This window comes from Trichoderma virens, assembly GCF_000170995.1.
Source record: "Trichoderma virens Gv29-8 chromosome Unknown TRIVIscaffold_92, whole genome shotgun sequence".
Classification (NCBI taxonomy): domain Eukaryota; kingdom Fungi; phylum Ascomycota; class Sordariomycetes; order Hypocreales; family Hypocreaceae; genus Trichoderma; species Trichoderma virens.
Window position 1 is genome coordinate 994029 of NW_014013657.1, and position 18854 is coordinate 1012882.

General features: G+C 52.1%; 5 protein-coding genes across 5 annotated transcripts; 3 read left to right on the forward strand and 2 right to left on the reverse strand.

The window, feature by feature from the left end:
- Positions 1 to 756: 756 nt before the first annotated feature.
- TRIVIDRAFT_64569 (uncharacterized protein) lies at positions 757 to 2709 on the forward strand (the record flags this gene model as incomplete). The annotated part of the gene is made up of 2 exons (XM_014094257.1): positions 757 to 930; positions 1003 to 2709. 2 exons carry the CDS (start codon positions 757 to 759, stop codon positions 2707 to 2709), a joined length of 1881 nt encoding a protein of 626 aa, XP_013949732.1.
- A 5107-nt stretch (positions 2710 to 7816) lies between these two features.
- TRIVIDRAFT_10118 (uncharacterized protein) lies at positions 7817 to 13293 on the forward strand (the record flags this gene model as incomplete). The annotated part of the gene is made up of 2 exons (XM_014093938.2): positions 7817 to 8220; positions 8280 to 13293. Coding segments are annotated over 2 exons (5418 nt in total), but the record flags the coding sequence as incomplete, so codon positions are not given.
- Positions 13294 to 14213: 920 nt separating this feature from the next.
- On the reverse strand, positions 14214 to 15692 carry TRIVIDRAFT_74494 (uncharacterized protein; the record flags this gene model as incomplete). The annotated part of the gene is made up of 3 exons (XM_014094258.1): positions 14214 to 14811; positions 14870 to 15318; positions 15450 to 15692. The coding sequence occupies 3 exons, from the start codon at positions 15617 to 15619 to the stop codon at positions 14555 to 14557; spliced, it is 876 nt and encodes a 291-aa protein (XP_013949733.1).
- Positions 15693 to 16003: 311 nt separating this feature from the next.
- On the forward strand, positions 16004 to 17177 carry TRIVIDRAFT_214860 (uncharacterized protein; the record flags this gene model as incomplete). The annotated part of the gene is made up of 2 exons (XM_014094259.1): positions 16004 to 16049; positions 16134 to 17177. 2 exons carry the CDS (start codon positions 16004 to 16006, stop codon positions 17042 to 17044), a joined length of 957 nt encoding a protein of 318 aa, XP_013949734.1.
- TRIVIDRAFT_74491 (uncharacterized protein) lies at positions 16415 to 18622 on the reverse strand (the record flags this gene model as incomplete). Its single annotated transcript, XM_014094260.1, has 4 exons — positions 16415 to 17365; positions 17429 to 18315; positions 18366 to 18454; positions 18506 to 18622. 4 exons carry the CDS (start codon positions 18535 to 18537, stop codon positions 17282 to 17284), a joined length of 1092 nt encoding a protein of 363 aa, XP_013949735.1.
- Between the last annotated feature and the right edge of the window lie 232 nt (positions 18623 to 18854).

Below are 18854 nucleotides of genomic sequence, written 5' to 3' on the forward strand. Positions count from 1 at the left end.
TACGAGTACACCGAAGGCTAGACATGCGCAGTCCATGGCGAAGTTTTTTTTCCTTCTGCCGGACAGCCTCAACCGCCCCCAAGCCACGCCAAAAAGTCACCTAGGCAGTGTCGTGTGCGTCTTGGCCGTGGCGCCCTAACAGGTACTAGGCAAAGCTGCTTGTCACTTGTCAAAGGGGCACATGTGACCCGCCAATCTGATCATTTCTACGGACCAGTGCAACCGAACTGAGAAATTGTCCGCCCGGACATATCAGAACGTCATCGGGGCCTTTGTTGGGGCCGCGATTTTTCTTGTTGGACTTTCACGTGCCGATTTTGTTTCTGTTTGTGCGGCCGGAAGCGCGGCTGTTCGGAGCCTCCAGGCCCGTCTTTGCTTTGATGAAATTTCCTCTGCATGAGATGAACGGCTTGCCGGTTGCGGTTAGTCGGAATCAAAAGTTATTTTCCACGCTCCGATCTTGTACCGGCCGCCCATTTCTTCCAGAAGATGCTCAAGTGTTTAATTGCCTAGATTAGGTACCTTAATAGGCGGTAGTTTTCCTGAATACTCCGCGCCTAGTGGGCTTAGTCAAGAGGTACCTAGCCAAGACCAATCAATCGCGGGGCGTTGCGTATCTCGAGGAAATCAAGGTGGGTCTTCTCACGTGGAGATAAGATAAGATGCCAAAATAATTTCTGAGATAGCCTCCATGATATCGACGATAGGCCTTGCGCCGTAGTGCTGGATATCAATTTTCAGCAGACTCAAAATACAATGGCTCCTGGAAAGGTTCCCGTGAAGAGAGATCCCAGAGCGTGGGATGCTCTGACCCCCCCATTGGCGGAATGGATCCTCGAAGCCGTATCCAGCATGGGGTTTAAGCAGATGACACCGGTGCAGGCTGCGACTATGCCGCAGTTCCTGGGGAATAAGGATGTAGTTGTTGAGGTGAGTTTTCTAACAATTTTCTGTATCTATCCATAGCTGTTCTTTGTTCTAACTCAATTGGTTTTATCATAGGCCGTTACTGGTAGCGGAAAGACACTCGCGTTCTTGATTCCCATAGTTCAGAGGCTATTGCGCTTGGAGGAGCCCACCAAGAAACATCACATTGGCGCAATCGTCATTTCACCCACACGAGAACTCGCCGCTCAGATCCATACGGTTCTTATGTCCCTCCTCGAATTCCATGCGCCGTCCGCAGAGATACTGCCACACCTGAAAGGCGAAGAAAAGCGACCCAGCAGCGCCGTGCCCGCTATCGTCCCTCAGTTGCTGGTTGGAGGAACTACCACACCAGCACAAGATCTGAGCTACTTTGTCCGACACAACCCGAATCTTTTAATATCCTCACCAGGTCGTCTTGTGGAGCTGCTGGCGTCGCCACACGTACATATTGATCAGTCTTTTGAAGCACTCGTGCTCGACGAGGCCGATCGGCTGCTCGATCTTGGCTTCAAGCAAGACCTCCAAACCATCCTCTCGCATCTTCCCAAGCAGCGACGAACGGGCTTGTTCAGTGCTAGTGTCAGCGAGGCTGTTGGCGAGATCATCAGGGTCGGATTGCGCAATCCGGTCAAAATTGAGGTCAAGGTCAAGATGAAGGACGGCGGAGTTGTCGAGGATAGGAGGATTCCTGCAAGTCTTCAGATGTCCTACCTCGTTACTCCAGCTAGCCACAAGTTACCAGCCCTGGCGCAGCTCTTGGAGCGCCTTCCTGTACGGCCTCAGAAGAGCATTGTCTTTCTGTCTACCTGTGCCGCTGTGGACTACTTTCAACACACTCTTCCGCAAATATTACCTCAAGGGTTTTCGTTGTTGCCCTTGCACGGCAAGCACCCGGCTAAAGTGCGCGAGAAGAATTTTAACCGTTTCCTAACCTCTGTCTCTCCTACGGTTCTGTTAACGACAGACTTGGCGGCCCGTGGTTTGGATATTCCGCAAGTCGACTTGGTTGTACAGATCGACGCCCCGTCAGACCCCAAGGTATTCATACATAGAAGTGGACGAGCTGGTCGCGCCGGCAGAAAGGGTCTGGCCGTAGTGATGCTTCATCCTGGCCACGAGGAAGACTACGCAAAGTTTCTGGAGATTCGTCAAACCCCCATCACGCCCCTATTGAAGCCTTCAATCTCCGTGACAGAAGATGATGCCCGCAGTGCGACATCAAAATTCCGAGCATTACTCCAGTCGGATCGTGCGATTCACGACAAAGCCCAAAAGGCTTTCGTCAGCTGGGTTCGCAGTTACGGCGCACATCAGGCGACTTCCATATTCAGAGTTGGCGACTTGGACTGGACGGATCTTGGGCACGCATGGGGACTTCTCCGCCTACCTAGGATGCCTGAATTGAGAACATGGACTGGAGATAAGATGTTGGGAGTTGAGATGGATTGGGATACCTTTGCGTATAAAGATGCGGCACGGGAGAAGGCGAGACAAGAAGCTATGGAAGCTGATAAATCAGGAGAGACTGAAAAGAAGGCAGCCGAGGCTAAACGGAAGAGGAAGAATAATGAGGCCTGGAGCGGAAAGCAAGAGCAGGAAGAACTCCGGACTGAGAGAAGAGAGAAGCGACATAAGAAGAGGGAGGCCGAGATGACGGCCAAGATGACTGACGAGGAGAAGATTAAGCAGGCTGAGTTGAAGGAGCTGATCCGGCAGGTCAGAGAACAGAACTTGGCAAAGGCAGCAGCTCAAGAAGAGGAGTTTGAAGGCTTTGACTAGAACATGGAAAATAGCGATATCTATTATTAATGCAATATACCCCCCTGGCGGGATCCGTCGGGTTGGAATCCATCATTGAACACTGTCTTAATATCTAGTATCCTAGTATCTATTACTATGCATGCCCAGGTAGATACCTGGGTACATAGATTCATGATTCCTTAGATATCTGCCACTCTCGCCACTCTCGCCAATTTCTGCTACTATTGCTTCTATTTTTATAGATATTCATTTAATATCTAGCTACTATTATCACTACGTACCCGCGTTGTAGGTAAGTGGCTTTGAATTCAGGACACATATTGATGGACAGCCAACTTAGAGTGCTGAATACCTGGCATTCTCACAACTTGACTGATTGGAAAAACATGTTGTAATTCCACGTCGATACCTCTCTTACAAATGAGGAGAGCCGACGGAATATCTTCGAGATCTACACGGTAAAGGTGAGAGCCAGTCTCATCTTGGGTTACTTATGGGCCATTAGCCATATTATAAGGGGTTGAAGGCAATGGTGGGCTGCAACTCTACGCCCGGAGTTAGAGGACCCAACGATGTGATAAAACTACATCAAATCTTCTGGTAAACAAGATGAGCAGGATACGGTGGACGGGCAAAAGGGGCGGAAACAAGAATAGCGAATAAGAGTTGTTTGGGAGAATTGAACGGCTACTAATTCAGCACACCAAAAACTCTCCTATTAACCTATTTGATACTAGAAACGTACGCATAATAGATGGTGGTAGCAATAAGATTAGAGAGAGTAAAAATGGCAGAGAAAAATGGAAGATATTAGGAATGTTAGATAGACCATCTAAAGGTGTTTCCTCTACCTCTAGTTATAGCAATTTAGTATCTGTAGCCGCCGAGGAACTGGATAGCCAAGCTGAGATCCTGGAAAGCCACTGCACTGTTGGATATGATAATTTACGAGCAATCTCGGAGTCTAGAATCACCCGGAATAACTACATGATCAAGGCAGTTGTTCGTGAATATGGTCCCCTTGATTGCTATACGATCGGTGGAATTGATTGATCCGACTCGGTATGTATGCGTATTATGCATGCGAGGGCACGCTTTCGCAGGAGCAGCCAAGCAGCCAAGCAGGCGCGCTTGTACTTGTATGGCTCTCTGCCTTCGGGGCTAATTTGCAGTCTATTGTGTCTGAAAAGGGCAAAACCACCTGTCAGTTTTGGAAACGAGACGAGAAGACAAGGCCCTGAAACATGGCTCTGTCTGAATCATTTGATCTGTGCCGGTGGGAGCAACGAGGCACGGGAGGCCCAAGCCGAAGCGTCTGGAAACGTGGTGGCGCGGCCATGGGGAGCTGGTTGGGATCGTTTGAAGACCCGTGCAATTGGTAACGGGGGGCATTTGGTCATGGCCATGGTTTGCCGATATGAGGGTGGGCACGGAATCTGATTACCGGGAGATGGGCTTCCCGCTAGTTCTCTGGGAAGCGTGGGCGGCAATGCTAGCTCGTGGGATGGCGTGAGAGAGAGGCACGTCTCTTGGTTTCCTTTCTTTTTGCCGCGTTGGAGGGGGCATGAGCGGTGTTAGTGATGATGAGCCGCACGAGGGGTTGCATACGACCATGTGACGATGGTGGTGAGACATTCGACGCTGGAGGAGCATTGCTACCGGAATACGGAGGGCTGGACAAGGATAGTTATTGCGGTAAATTAGACCCCGAGTGTCTGGGTCTCTACACATCAAGTCCGGGTCACGGGAGGGGGAGTCGCCGGCTGGTGTTGTTTTGTTGGCGTCGTTGGTTATGTGACTTGTCATAAACTCTGAACTCCGCTACGGAGAGCACTCCGTCGTGGTGATGCTAGCATTTGTACGTTGAGCCGTACTCAAGCACCGCGTATCTTGGCTTTGCTTTGGCCCGTCGGAGAAAAGAAGACTGCTAGCTTTCTCCATCACTGCGCTTGTGACTAGATTTGCCTTTTGCTATGACTACAAGTACGCAGTTGGGGCAGCTGGTTTAGTCTGAATCGTCTTGTCCGGCATTCGATTTCTTGACCAGTTCAGAGGCTAAAAGCGAAAATCCATTGACTCGAGAAGTCGGGCTCTAAGGATTCGGCGCCCCCTCCCACAAAGAAGAAGCGAATTTCCCACCGTTTCGGATTCCGCATGGCTGCCTTGCCGGGGGGGTTGCAACCCGGTATCCCGTTTCTCGGTGCAAGGGACCTTTCTTTTTTCTCTATCTCTACTTGCTGCTGAAGAGACCAAACAAGCAAGAAAAGCGCCTCTTTATTTCGGTTGATACGAGCTGGTGATCGGCTGTCGGTAGTTTGGCGACAGGGTTGTGAGGTTGCAGCAGAGCGACTGATGCTGGTCGGATTGGCATCTTGGCCTGCTCATTGGCTGGACGGGTTCCAGAGAGAGAGAATTTGAGATGAGCTGGGCGGGGCCGGAACGGTGGCCGGGGATCCACCAAGGTTTTGTTGCTTCAAGTTGGTGGCACACACAAATGGACACATACAGTACAGTAGTGGTGCTTTTGGTGAGAAGAATGACAGGTAACAATCAAGATTGATGCTATATCACAATGGGCTCAAGGTTGGGTTTGGAGGTGACATCCGGAGACATGGAGGAGGGGTTAAGCAAGGCTTGTTCAGGTTGGTGGAAATTATGTACATGGAGGCCAGATAATAGCACTGTAGATGTACTGAAGATTACCGTAGAGGACATATTACAGGCCTCACAGGGGCACGGATGCGCAGATGTCCTGTTCTCTCTGGCCCCATCTTCGGTATTGCTGGAGCAGCCCGTCGCATAGCCCTAACTGCAGAAGCCAGCCTGAGCTTCGAAAGACATTGTTCGAAGCTGCTGATCGTCATGCTGTAGTGTAAAGTCTAATACCAGAGTTTGCTTACGTCTTGCAGCCTTGGAAAAGCAATGGATCTCTACACCCTCTCGTTCCCATCCGTCTCCCCCTCCTTTAAGGGAAAGCCCCCTCGGTATCTGGTTTGTTGCTCTCGTCATAGACCTGATTACTACACACTCTGCAAGCATCGCCATTTTGGTCGGATTGGGCGCTTCGTAACTCCTGTCGCACGTTTTGCTGCCAAGATTGCGAGTTAGCGCCACGCCTCTCACCATTTAATCTTAGCAGGGGCTAGGAGAAGCCGCGGAAGACGGACCGCGCATCAACCAGGGCGAGCCAACCAGCTGGATTCGAGGCTCGCGAGGTAGAGAAACTTGAGTCTGCTAAGAGACCCCTGCGGAATACAAAGTACTGATTTGTACCAGCGTGTGGATGCTGGCGCTATCAGTTGCCAATGGTGCTGCCACTTTTGCGGTGTTAGCCGATGGTGTTTTGGCTGTATTGGGCGCTAATGAAAGAGGCTCAAAGTCGGGTGCCCGTTACAGTACATTACATGCTGGTACGTTGTCGACCTCAGGCATATGACGCTTCATGGGAAACAGTGATGAACTCTAACGACTTGATCAAACAGCGTTTGAAGAATATTTCGTATTCATTGACGATGACGTATATATGTATACACACACACATACGGGCTTCACATGTCAGAAGATCCATGCTGCAAACAGTTGCTGTCGTGCGGAGAGACACAAGGCTCCTATCCGCTGCCATGTCGGAAACAGCCCTTGGCAGCGCCGATCTTGGAGACTCAAAACCTCTTGGTTGACGTGCATTGACGTCGAGTGAGCACATACGCAGGTGCACACAGTGGGAGCGCATTACACGTACTCGTACTACCTATACACGTATTATTGAAGAATCAAATATGATCAATATCAAAGTCCCGGGTTCCTGGGCCCGTATTGCCTCCCCCCCCTTTGTCGGGATGCCATCCTTTTCGCCTCTGCATCAGCAGCTGCGTCGCAATAAAGCTTGTATTGATGCCATCCATTCGGCACACTACGGTACAGTAATCAGTACACGCAAAAGTAATGCATGGATCACCAGGCACGCTCGTACATACGACCTGTAACATGTAGGTACACCTGCAACTGCTGCGGCGGCATCTCATCCTCGCATCGCTTCACATCTAGGGGTGCATGGCTGGCCCCCGCTCTTTTCTTCGCGCCGCCAGGGGCTTCGACCGCTGGAATGCCAGCGCCAGCCACTAAATGCCCTATCGGCCAGGGTCGGCTACTCCCCTGAGGGGGCGCGTCCTTACATAGTACAGGCCCATATACCCACTAAGATTTGATGGCGCGCTGCCAGCTTCCGGCCGTCGATGATCCATTTGATTTGACTCCCTCGGCCGCCCGTCAAATTCTCTCCCCAGAAGCCGGCCCTCACGAGGCACGGCCAGCCCCAGGGCAAACCATCTGTCTGTGCCATCCCAGGTCGAGAAGCAAAAAGCACCGAGTCCAGACACAGACAGGCGCCGGCTTGATCGCATTGCCCCCCTGCTAGTTCTTTCTCTGCTCTGCCTCTGCCGCTGCCGCTGCCATGCCTGTCCGCGACTGTCTTGCGTTGTGCCGTGGCTTCGCAAAGTTTTGACACTTCTCACCTCAACTTGCCCATCGAATTGCCGCGCGAGACGCCTCGATATCACCGCTGCCTCACTTACAATACAACACGATACAATACAGCACAACACAACACAACACGATACAATACAATACGATACGACACGACACGACACGACACGCCCCTCGATCCGACCCGGCCCGACACGATACCATACAGTACATGCGATTCTCTCGATCCGATACAGTCACCGAACGCAGAGTGGTACGGGCTCGACGACTGTCCACTCCTTGAACCATTCTCTGTCCTGTGCCTGCATGGCGTTAGTTGGTAAGCATATCATGTCTCGCTTGCTCGTTCAGTCTACCAGCATCTGCCTTTGCTTGTCTCGACCTCCTTGCCTCAACCTTGCCGCGCATCTATTTTCATCACAAACCGCAGACTTACTCCTATTCCACCAACCCGTGCCGTGGCAGAGGGCCGTCGTTGTTGCGCCGTCTGCCGTCGCGACACCTTGGCTTTCGGCTGTCCACCCCGAGATCTCTCCTTTCTGGAATCCAGTTGCTGATGCTCTTCTTTTCAATGGCCTTCCAGAAGCGATAGCCTTGAGCAACACGAGCTCCGTCCCGTCATAACATTGGATGGGCCATGGAAGAGCCTCCTCTTGTGGCGGCGCGGCCATCCCACGCATTGAGATCAAAGCCGTCGACGAAACGGCGCAAAGCACCACCACTCAGGACAATACAAACCACATCCCAGGCCGCTGGAGCAGCCAAAGATGATAACACTGGGCGGATACAACCCTCCGGGGACTTGGCGGATGCAAAGGAAGCATCACCACCGAGGCCGTTGGCCAAGGTGATACGCAAAGTGTCGGCTACAAGCCGACCAATTGTGCCCTTGACCGAACAGAAATCTATCAACAGAACACTCTCAATAGGAAAGCGAGATGAAGAACATGACCGGCGGGATGTAGCACCGGACGGCGCTTCGGCTGGCCGCGAGGGGCGCCAATTTACAGTTGCCAATGTCGGGAACAATGGCAAACTATTTCTAAGGTACGCATGTGAACCCGTTTCAACACGATAAAACCCCCCATTGCTAATATTCTCTCCAGGCCTTCTGTCCGACGTGGAAACAAGAGATATCCCCAACCCAACTTCACGTTTCCTATCACGCCCCCTGGGACTGCCGGCTTAGAGGGTGCATATCCAGACAATAGTGACGAGCCCTCCAACTTGACGGCGGACCATCATGAGAACCAATTCACCCCTACGCCGAGAACATCCATTATCCCTCCAGCTTACGCTCCCGATCCCAGTGGCCTTACGTCGCAGCACCGCAGAGCTGTGTCGGATGGCACGATTCGCGATTTCAACTCGCAGACTGGTACCGATACAGACGGGTATAGAATTGTCATCACAAAACCAACCCATGGCGACGATCATCGGCCCAAGACGGCTGAGCATATGGACGACCTAGACGTTGATGGTGTGCCGATGCTCAATATCAACATTCCCTCTTGGAAACTAGGGACACCACGGTTCTCTACCAGAGGCACCCCAATGATGAGAGGCTCTTCCTACGCTCCCACCGACGAATTCCGTTCCAACAGCCGCGCATCCATGTATCATTCATCAGAGAGAAGCCTTGGTGTACCATTAAGTGGCTTAAGATCCAGACGCCCTAGCCATCTTGTTATTCCAAAACTTCGCTTTCCTAGAACATCGCACGCATCATCACAAGCATCAACCCGCCCGCCGCGTGTCGTGCCCTCTACATATGCATCTACACACCTTGTCATTGAACCCGACATGTTCGACGAACTCACCTTTAAGCCCACTTGCGATGATAGATTGATAGTACGCTACTCGCCCAGCGGATCCGTAACTGCGGCGACGCCTTCCCGACTAGTTGCTGAGATCACTTCTCCAAGCTTCTTGGACTACGAGCTAATCTCGGATTTCTTCTTGACTTTCAGAGCCTTTCTTGAGCCGGACATCCTGCTTCGGATGCTCATGGCAAGGCTCCGGTGGGCTTTAGAACGAACCGATGAGGTTGGCATGATTGTCCGCGTTCGTACTTTTGTTGCTATGCGGCACTGGATACTCAACTACTTTGTTGATGACTTTGTCCTGGACTATGATCTTCGCGTCATTTTCTGCATCTTGCTCAACGATTTCGTTGACGAATTGACCCTGGATGCGAGGGAGCGTAGAGTTCAGCTCAAGATATTAACAGAGCTCAAGAAATGCTGGCGACGGATCTGTGCCCATTATTGGGATGGCCCCGATTTCGACGATTCTCTGGGACCTGAAGCCCCGGTTGCACCTGGGGGCATCGCTGGATATCGAGATCCCAATCTAGACCCTACCTTTTGGGAAAGGGAAGGAGTAGATCCACCGCAGTGGCATGCCGTATCTGGCATACCCAATGATCTAAGTGAAGAGCCGAACCCAAGCGCTGATGTCGTCCCTCCCACGACCCCCCATCTCGGGGGTTTCACCGTATCGGAAGATCGCCCAGGAACTCCTGAACATCAAATAATCACCACTACCGTGCTAGATAACGGACCCGCTTCGCCCCTCAGCATCGCAAGCATGGACATTGTATCTTGTTCATTTCCCACCAAGAACGTGAGATCACTGAATCCCAACTCTAGCCAGGCACTTGCAGCTCATCCTGTCTACTCGACATCTCCCATCTTGCCACCGGGAGCAATAGCAACAACTCCCAAGGCGCTTGCTGGCAAACGTGTTCGCCCGGCTCAGAGCCATGGGCGCAGCAACAGCGTCACCGACTCTATAAGAGCCCCCAGCTCAGATCATTCCTCATCGCAAGACATTGATTTGCAGATGATACTGCAGTGCGCCGGAAATCTTGTTCGGGGCAACATTCTCCCACCAGGTCAGCCGTTTGTTGATATCGAGGCTGATACCCCCACTGGCGACAACAGGCAGACCACCATCTTCCAGCCCGTATCCCGCAATGCTACCAAAGACCGGATCTTTGGAGTGGCCATGTCTGGATCCGGAATGAGGAAATTCTTGGGCGGCGTTCGACGCGCCTTGAACACTCGAGGGCAGTGGTCGTCCGGATCACATTCAAGTTTGCCTGCCGTCGCCTCATTGAGTGCTCATACTGTCAGCATCGACCAACTACCTGGATCAGCCGTTGTCACGCAAGGCGGCTACGCCCAGACCAGTAATCGTCCCCAAGTGAGGATTGACGTACTCGGAGCCGAGGTGGCTGAAGACTTCAAGAGAGCCATCCGTGAAGAAGAAGAGGCTGCCGAAGCAGAACGCTTAGGTATCCCGAGACCTGCTGCAACCCCTGCTTCAACTAGGCGCCGGCGGCCCATGGAGTATTCGGTTGCACATATGGAATCAAGCACGGGCGATTACTTGCGTCAGAATCGAAGGTCACGACCTATGAGCGACATGGGCCTCACTACTGGGAGTCAATCCATCGTCATTGTTGACGATACAGTTCCTTTTGATATGACAGGCATACATGACAGACTTCCCGCCACCACTTTCAACCCCTCCACTGGTGGATTATCGGTGGGCTCATTTCTAACAGCTGGCGGCGATCCAACCCCCCCTACAACGCCCCCCGCGCAGCTCATGGCAGGGACACCACGGAGATCGTCGTATCTTCTCGACCAACTCGTCGCCTCTCCTTCGGCTTCCCAGGAGGAGCCTTTGCCCCCGTTCGTCCCGGAGATGGCGACCCTGGGTGGTACCTATAGCCAAGGGCCATCGGATGATGTGAGCCGGGTCTCTTTCTCAACAATGCGTCGCAGTAGTCAGCGCCACCCTCCTCCAAGCCGAGGAACGCTGCGAGTACATAGGAGAAATCAGTCCACGAATACACAGCAGTCAATCTACTCTTTTAGGCGCCATGCTTCGTTTAGCAGTCGTCTCGAGCGACAGTCTACAGCCCGGAGCTTTGATGCTACGACAGACTCCTCCATGTTGGATAGAGAATACGAACCCCCTGCTGTTGAGCCGCCTCGTATACTTCGAAGGCGCCCTGGCGGCTATTTAAGGGCCGCGGTCAATGTGGGCGGCTTGAACAACCAGCCCACAGTTCGAAAATCACAATCCGTTGGCTCTTTGACAACTTACACCGAATCGGTCCGGAGCTCGTATCTCCTTGGCACTCATGTCGAGCAGGACGATGACGACGGCAGTTATGCTGGTGTGGAAGACCATCCTCGTGAGAGACAGGAGATATTTTCCGTTGGTCAGCTGACCGAGAAGCCTCCCAAACGACACTTGTCTTTGTTTAGTACACATTCATCCAAGCCCATTATGCGTCCATCGTTTGAAATAGAGGCCCGGAAGTTAGCACAGATACCCGATGAGGACGACGGCGGAATTGAGTCAGCCTTGCTAAAGCTGGAGGGCAAATATCGGCCAAAACCGAAATCCTTTGAGCAGCTCAAACAAGCAGCTATGATAGACGCAGACGAATTTGGTCGAAGAGCAGTCATGTCTGATTCCTATGCCAATGCTGATCAAAGCCAAGAGAGTGAAGCAAGTGGAATGGATGACGAATATCGCCTTCAGGACAAGGGAAAACAGCCACTGGATACTGCATATGACCGGGATACCTTGATCGCCCCCAGCAGGATAGCCACGGTTGAAACGGGCTCATTCTTGACAGCTGACTCTGACGAGTCATATTGTTCCATACCTTTGCTTGAAAGGGGTCTGACGGATGATGGTCAAAGTAACCGAGGAACATCTCAGTGGACTAATCGATCGGTTCTTCGCGGTTCATCTGATGAGGACGATGCTACTACTTCAGATCTTGCTATGGGAAGCCATCATGCCTCCCACCAAGCCTCCAACTCTCATCTCTCTTATGATTTTGTCCAAAAGACGGATAGTATTGAGAGAACCAAGGCTCGGAAGACGGCTTCTCTCCCTGTGGCGGAAGATCACACTTTCCTGGAAGATGCTAGTGTCGGTGGCTCCGATCTCTCCTCTGAGCTTTCCCCCTCTGAGGATGAGGGCTCGAACAAATCTCGCGAGAGGGCGGGTGTGTTTTCCATAGCATCACAGCCACACCCATTCGGAGATCCCCTTGCGTCGCCTCGGTCAAATTCTTCCTCGGCCCCTATGACACTCGCCCAAGCACTAGCGATGAGTCCAGTGATGATGAGCCCAGTGATGACGAATACAGAGAGAACCCTGGATCCAGATCAAATATGGTCCCGCACACCTCTCCCCCTCTCACCTGAAATATTACACAACGCTCCATACACAGCCGAACATGTGCCTCCACGCACCTCTGAAGGCCTCCACTCAGTGCTCCAACCGGAAGCTCCCAATACGCTCAAGTATTCGATTCACTTGCCATTCATTCTGGCATTCGAATCTGATATCTTAGCTCAGCAATTCACCCTCATAGAGAAGGATGCCCTCAACGACATTGACTGGAGAGAGCTCATTGAGATGAACTGGAGAAATGCCACCAGCAACGATTCCCGCTCATGGGTTGACTTTTTGAGAAACACCAATGCCCACGGAGTTGAAGTTGTTGTTGCACGATTCAATATCATGGTTAAGTGGGCCATTTCTGAGATTGTCCTAACTCAACACATTGAAGAGCGAGCTCGATGCATCATCAAACTCATTCATATTGCTGCGCATTGTCGGCGGTATCGCAATTTCGCCACCTTGGCGCAACTTACCATTGCATTATCCAGCGCTGAAATCGCCCGTCTGTCGAAAACATGGGATTTAGTTCCAGCTCGCGATCTGAATACCCTCGGCGAACTCGAGGCCCTTGTTACACCCTCGCGCAACTTCTATAACCTTCGAGCTGAAATGGAGGTTGGTTCAGACGGGGGCTGCATTCCATTCGTCGGCATTTACACGCATGACCTTCTCTTTAACGCGCAGCGAGCCTCGGAGATTGCCAGCTCGCCAACCACTCCGCCACTGATCAATTTTGAACGGTGTCGTATTGGGGCGGCCGTAGTCAAGACGCTGTTGAGACTGTTGGAGGCTAGCACGCGGTACACGTTCCAACCAGTCGAAGGCATAACGGAACGATGTCTCTGGATGGGTGCATTGAACGACGATGAGATTCGACGACATTCAGAGGCTTTAGAGTAGCCCTCTTTTCCCTCCCGCTCAACACTTACCTCCTCTCTTCTCTTTTCATATTTGATACCACGAGATTTCATCACATCGCAAGCAGACCACACCCAACTGCGACTCGATCCCTCTCCATACACACTTTACTTTTCCACGCTTCTCACGCGCGCGTCCCTTTTGTCTTCTTTTTTTTCTCGCTTGTATTGATATATACAAGTCATACGGCCTCAAATTTCATTGGGATTTTGCAAATCCCTAGTCCTCATTATTTGTCTCGGCTGCAGCGGCTTATGAATGAATAATGGCGCGACTTACGACAAAATTTTATAATAGCGTGGCATGTTTCTCTTCGCTGTCTTTTATCTATCCGTCTGTCCTTGTTTTTTTTCTCTTAAGGGGCATTTGCAAAGACGATACCATATAACGAACTTGAAAATCAGGAACCGAGAAGAGAAAACAAAGAACAACAACAATAGCTGGCTACTGCCGACACCACGACGACTACTACCGCTTCTATTTACATACTATTACTGCACTCCTAGGCGAGATTCCTTTCCTCTGTTGACCAGGCTTCCATTTCCTTTGCCCTGGGGGTTTCCCCTCTCTTCATTTGTTTCGGATGGTTTTCTTTTTTTCATTTTTGGGCGTGGGAGTATAAAGAAGGATATAACAAATAGGGGGCTTAGATACCAATACTGGGGGCATTGTGGATAAATTTGGGTGATAGCGTATAGGACACACACATATATACAGCCTTTGAAAGACGATGTATATAATTGGCACCGAGATCGGATGCCCATGGAATACAAAGAAAGTTCTTAAGCACTTGTAGCCGACTTTACTTCCCTTATGTCATTATCATGTACAATGGACATACCTGCTCACTGCTGTTTAGAACAGGCTACAATATATGAATAGTACGAACGTGGAAGCTTTTTAAAGGGGATATCTTTAAATTCTCTTTTTTTTTTATCTTTCACCATGGTCGGCTGTATGAAAACCTTTTTATGCACCGCAAGTAAATCAAGGACCTTGGGCGAGGCAACGATTAAGTACGCCCCCAGCAGCCACACAGGGCTTTCCCTCTTCCCTCCCTGAACGAAAGGGGAGAGTATCTTTCCCTCATCAGTGCAGCCAGCTCAAGACCCAAGAAAATCCGAGACCCCCCGCCGTTGCAAAGCCGGAAAAAACGCCTCCCCTAGATCAGGTCGCCCAGATTTACCACACTCCGTGGAATAAAAGCTTCCCCATCGCCCCTTTTGCCCAGACGCAGCTTCGTTTACCACTGGCTATCCTTAGGAGCCTCAGCAGCCCACTCCTGGCCACCGGAGGCAGCGGCCCACTCCTGGCCGGCACCAGCACCGGCACCGTCCCAACCAGCGGCGGTAGCACCAGCGAAGCCGGGGGCGGGAGCATCCCAGTCACCACCGGCGGCGGGGAAGCCAGACTCGACGGCAGCGGGAGCCTCCTCCTCAGCAGCGGTGATGAGCTTCTCCTCCTCGACCTTCTCCTCAGCCTCGGCCTCAGGGTCGCGGTCTGTGTCGTGTGGTTAGTTTGAGGTTCAATGTTATCAGAGTGAGGATTTTCAACATACAGAAGTACAGATCGACCATGACGTCCCAGGGGGTCTCGCGGTTGAAGATGGTTCCACGGAGACGGAGGACCTCACGGGCAAGGAGCCACCAGACGGTACCAATGGCGTGGCGACCCTTGTTGTTGGTGGGGATGGCAACGTCGACGTACTCGGTGGGGGAGTCGGTGTCGCAGAGGGCAATGACGGGGATGTTGACGTAGCTGGCCTCCTTGATAGCCTGGGCGTCGGTGCGAGGGTCGGTAACGACAATCAGGCGGGGCTCCTTGAAGGAACGGGTGATGTAGTTGGTGAAGCTACCGGGGGTGAAGCGACCAGCAATGGGGGAGGCACCGGTGTGGGCGGCGAACTTGAGGACGGCACGCTGACCGTAGGGACGGGCAGAGATGACGCAAATGTCGGCCGGGTTCTCAATGGCGGCGATGATACGGGCAGCCAGGACAATCTTCTCCCTGTAAATCGAAGCGAGTTAGCATCCCTATGCGCCGCAGAAATTCCCCTTCCAGAAGCTCATGTTTTTCCCTCTCAGACTCCTCTTGCTTCTTCTCCTCCTCCTTCAGCCAGATAGAAAAAAAAAACGCACCAGGTCTTGCCAATGTTGATCACGTTGACACCATCGACACGGGTCTTCCACAGGTAAGACTCCATGTGCACCTGGAGGTTCTTGGAACCGAGGTGGCACTGGGCCGCCAGGAGCATCTCGATGTCCTGGGACGTGGCATTGAAAATGGACGGCAGGTTAGCGGGAGCCATCTTGACTGATTTTCCTTCGTGGTGGGAAAGTTGGTCGTTGAAGGAGGCAAGAAGGCGGCGATGCTTGACGGTTCGAGCAAAGTTTCGCAAAAGTTCGCGAGGGCTACTGAGAATTTCCGAAAAATGTGTGTGGCCGCAGCCCTGAAGGCGCTAGCACCAGAATGGACTAGCCGGCTCTCGCTCGTTTCGAGGTTCGTGACAAGGTCTTGAGCTGCACGTGAATGGATGACTAAGGGATTTTCTCTTTTCCCACAACAGTGGAGCTGTTGAGTAGTCAGCAAGTCTGCGAAAGCGTGGGTTGATTCATGTACTATCGGCGAAATTTTGAGGACCCGGTTGCGAGAGGTGGGATAGATAGATAGCACTTCATCTCCAAGATCAACCATGGCGCCTAGAATAGATCTGCTGCAGCGGCTGGGCACAATCAATTGTATGATATTCTTCTTCTTTTTTTGCTGAGAATCACTGGCTTTGAGGCTGTTGATAGGACATTGTCGCTAATCGAGCTTATTAGTGTGCCTGCGGCCTGCGACGACACCAACGACACAGGCCTTCCTCCCTCTCGTCCAGAAGGCCAATCTCTCTATGCGAGAGAAGAAGAAGAAGGCAAAGCAGGATCCGTACAAATGGGCACAGGCCCAGCAGCGCAAAGCTGCCAACCTCAAGCGACAGGACGAGCTCCAGAAGCAGCGGGATGAGGCATGGGGAGATCCCGTGCGAGGCAGGACGACACCGTTTCTCGAGTCCCTCGACTCGGCTGGCCAGAGTGCGCTGAGCGCAGTGCCTAGAGACGCAAGCGGGAATGCCCTCGAGGAGCCGAGAGAGCTGCCCACGACCCCCGGGCTGCGCAACCACTTCCTTACCGATGCCGAGCTGGAAGATGCCGTCAAGCATGCCTATGCCCTGACGAAGCCCATGGTCGGCGTAGTGGAATCGCAAATGGACCCCAGCACAGAAGAGGAGAGGAAGCAAGCGCATAACCAGAAGCACCAGAAAGCCGTCGAGGCTCTGCGGAGGATCACAGCCCTGAGCAACGGCAGCGCACGGGATCGATTCCACGCCAACGTCAGGCGCATCGTTGATGAGTTTGGGCGCCACAACACCGACCAATTCCTGAAGCCCAAGCCGCAGTCCATTTCACCAAACACCACGCCAATGCCTGGCCGTGCAGGACCAGACACTGGCAGCTCGGAAGTCCAGATTGCAATCCTGACTGCCAAGATCAGGTCAGTGTCTGAAGGACTGGCAATCAACCGAGGCTACAAGGACAAGCACAACAAGAGAAACCTGAGATTGCTTGTACACCGACGCCAGAAGCTACTGCAATACATGGAGCGGAAGGAGAGGGGCAGTGAGAGGTGGACAAACATGCTTGAGAAGCTGGGTCTCACTCCTGCCACGTGGAAGGGACAAATCGATCTGTAAAGGGGAGGGGAGTTGAGGATAAAAAACAAAAAGCGTTGTAGGAATAGTTAAGCATCTGTATATGTACAATAGAGCCCATCAGAGGATGCGTGATTGCCCATGTCAATCATTCGCCTCTTCCATATGCGCCTAGTCTGAAAGAACCCTTCCCGTGCAATTACTCGAAACGAAACGACAATATTATAACTACGCCCAAACACTGTCCCCGAGACAATACATCATCAGTCTATGTGCCGCTCAGAAGACGCTGATAAAGTTTCCAATACGGTCCTTCTGGTTCTGAGCTATACACTCAGCAATCCATGTGATGTTGCGAATTTCCTGTATTACGTTAGCGCCGCGCCTTTTTCACTTCTCACCAGACAACGACGAGATCACACATACCTGCTCTCTAAGCTTGACCCATGCATAAATAATGGCATAGGTAAATTGTCGTGTGAATGCATCTTTGGAAATCTCCATTTCTTTTTGGTAGAACATGTCCTCTAAGCTCTTGCCGTCGGCAGAACCGCCACCCATGTTGCCAGGGCCAGACGAGCCACCCATAGACACGGCCTCAAAGAAAGTCTTGTAGTCATGAACGCCATCGACGGCAAGACGCACACCCTCAACATCATCAGCTCGCGAGAGCATCAAGGTGCCCTCAGGATACAGCTTTCCAAAGGTAGGATACAGCTTGTTGCGGTCTGCCTTGGTCAACTCAGTGCCAAAGGAGTTCAGAGTGATGTTGATGGCTCGTCGGTCAGCCTCAAATTCAAGAATGTTGGACATGACCTCAGCAGTGGGTGTGCCGGCCATATCGGAGTGAGTGTTGACGAAGTTGTGGAAATCTTCGAGATAGTTCTTGTAGAGCGTGTTTCGGACGATTTCAATGTTGAGCTCGTCCAAGTCCTGGTGGCTGAGACTGCCCTTGAAGTATGGAGCAAGTGGTGTCTCGATCAACACGCTGTTGTAAAGCTCCTCCACGTTGGTCGCGACGCAAAGCACGGGCATGGTCTCAAACCAACCCAGGGGATGGCATCGCTCCAGAAGCTCTCGCGTGTCTCGTTCGTGAAGGGTGCCGGTAATGAGAAGGGCAACATTATCAATCATGTAGCCGTACGTCACGTAGTCCATGAACTTGGCCAAGGAACCCGTGGCATTAGCGCGCACATATCGGAATTCCGAGATGAGCTTGTCTGTCGTCTTGGAGGCGAGCGCAGATGTTGATGGGTTCGGGGGAAGGGACGCAAGGAAGTCGCCGTAGGCAGGGCCAAGCTGTAGCTTCAGGTCTGGCGAGTGTTAAGAACAAGTACCGGTCCTGCTGGTGGCCTATACATACCATCGATGGTCTCGCATTGAGTCAAGTTGCTGTAGGCTGGTGTCGTCAGAAGGCTGTTGCGATAACCGCGGACAATGCCCTCGACATAGCTGCGCCCCCGTCAGTAAGGCTCAACACAAGAACGCATTCGAGCTGCTCACCCATTGTTCACGTTGAATAAGAGGCCTTCCATCTTTTCTAAGTTCGGATATCCCCGGGGCGATGATGGACGGGCAAAATTGAGGGCAAAACGAGCGGTGTCCCGGGATACTGTGGTGCTATCAGAGCTGGGCTTTGTTTTATGGATTCTCGGAACTACTTCTGCATGGCCGGCGAGCGAGGCGTAATTGCAGTGACACAGCTTCCACGTGAGTGGCCCAAAAGAGTTCCGGATTTTCTGTAGCGCCGACGCCCGGCGGCCCATCCCACTCACCAGCATTAGCACCAATGCAAGGCCAAAAATTTTGAGTGGAGACTTAAGCTTCGACTGAAAAATTTCCAAAAACCAAA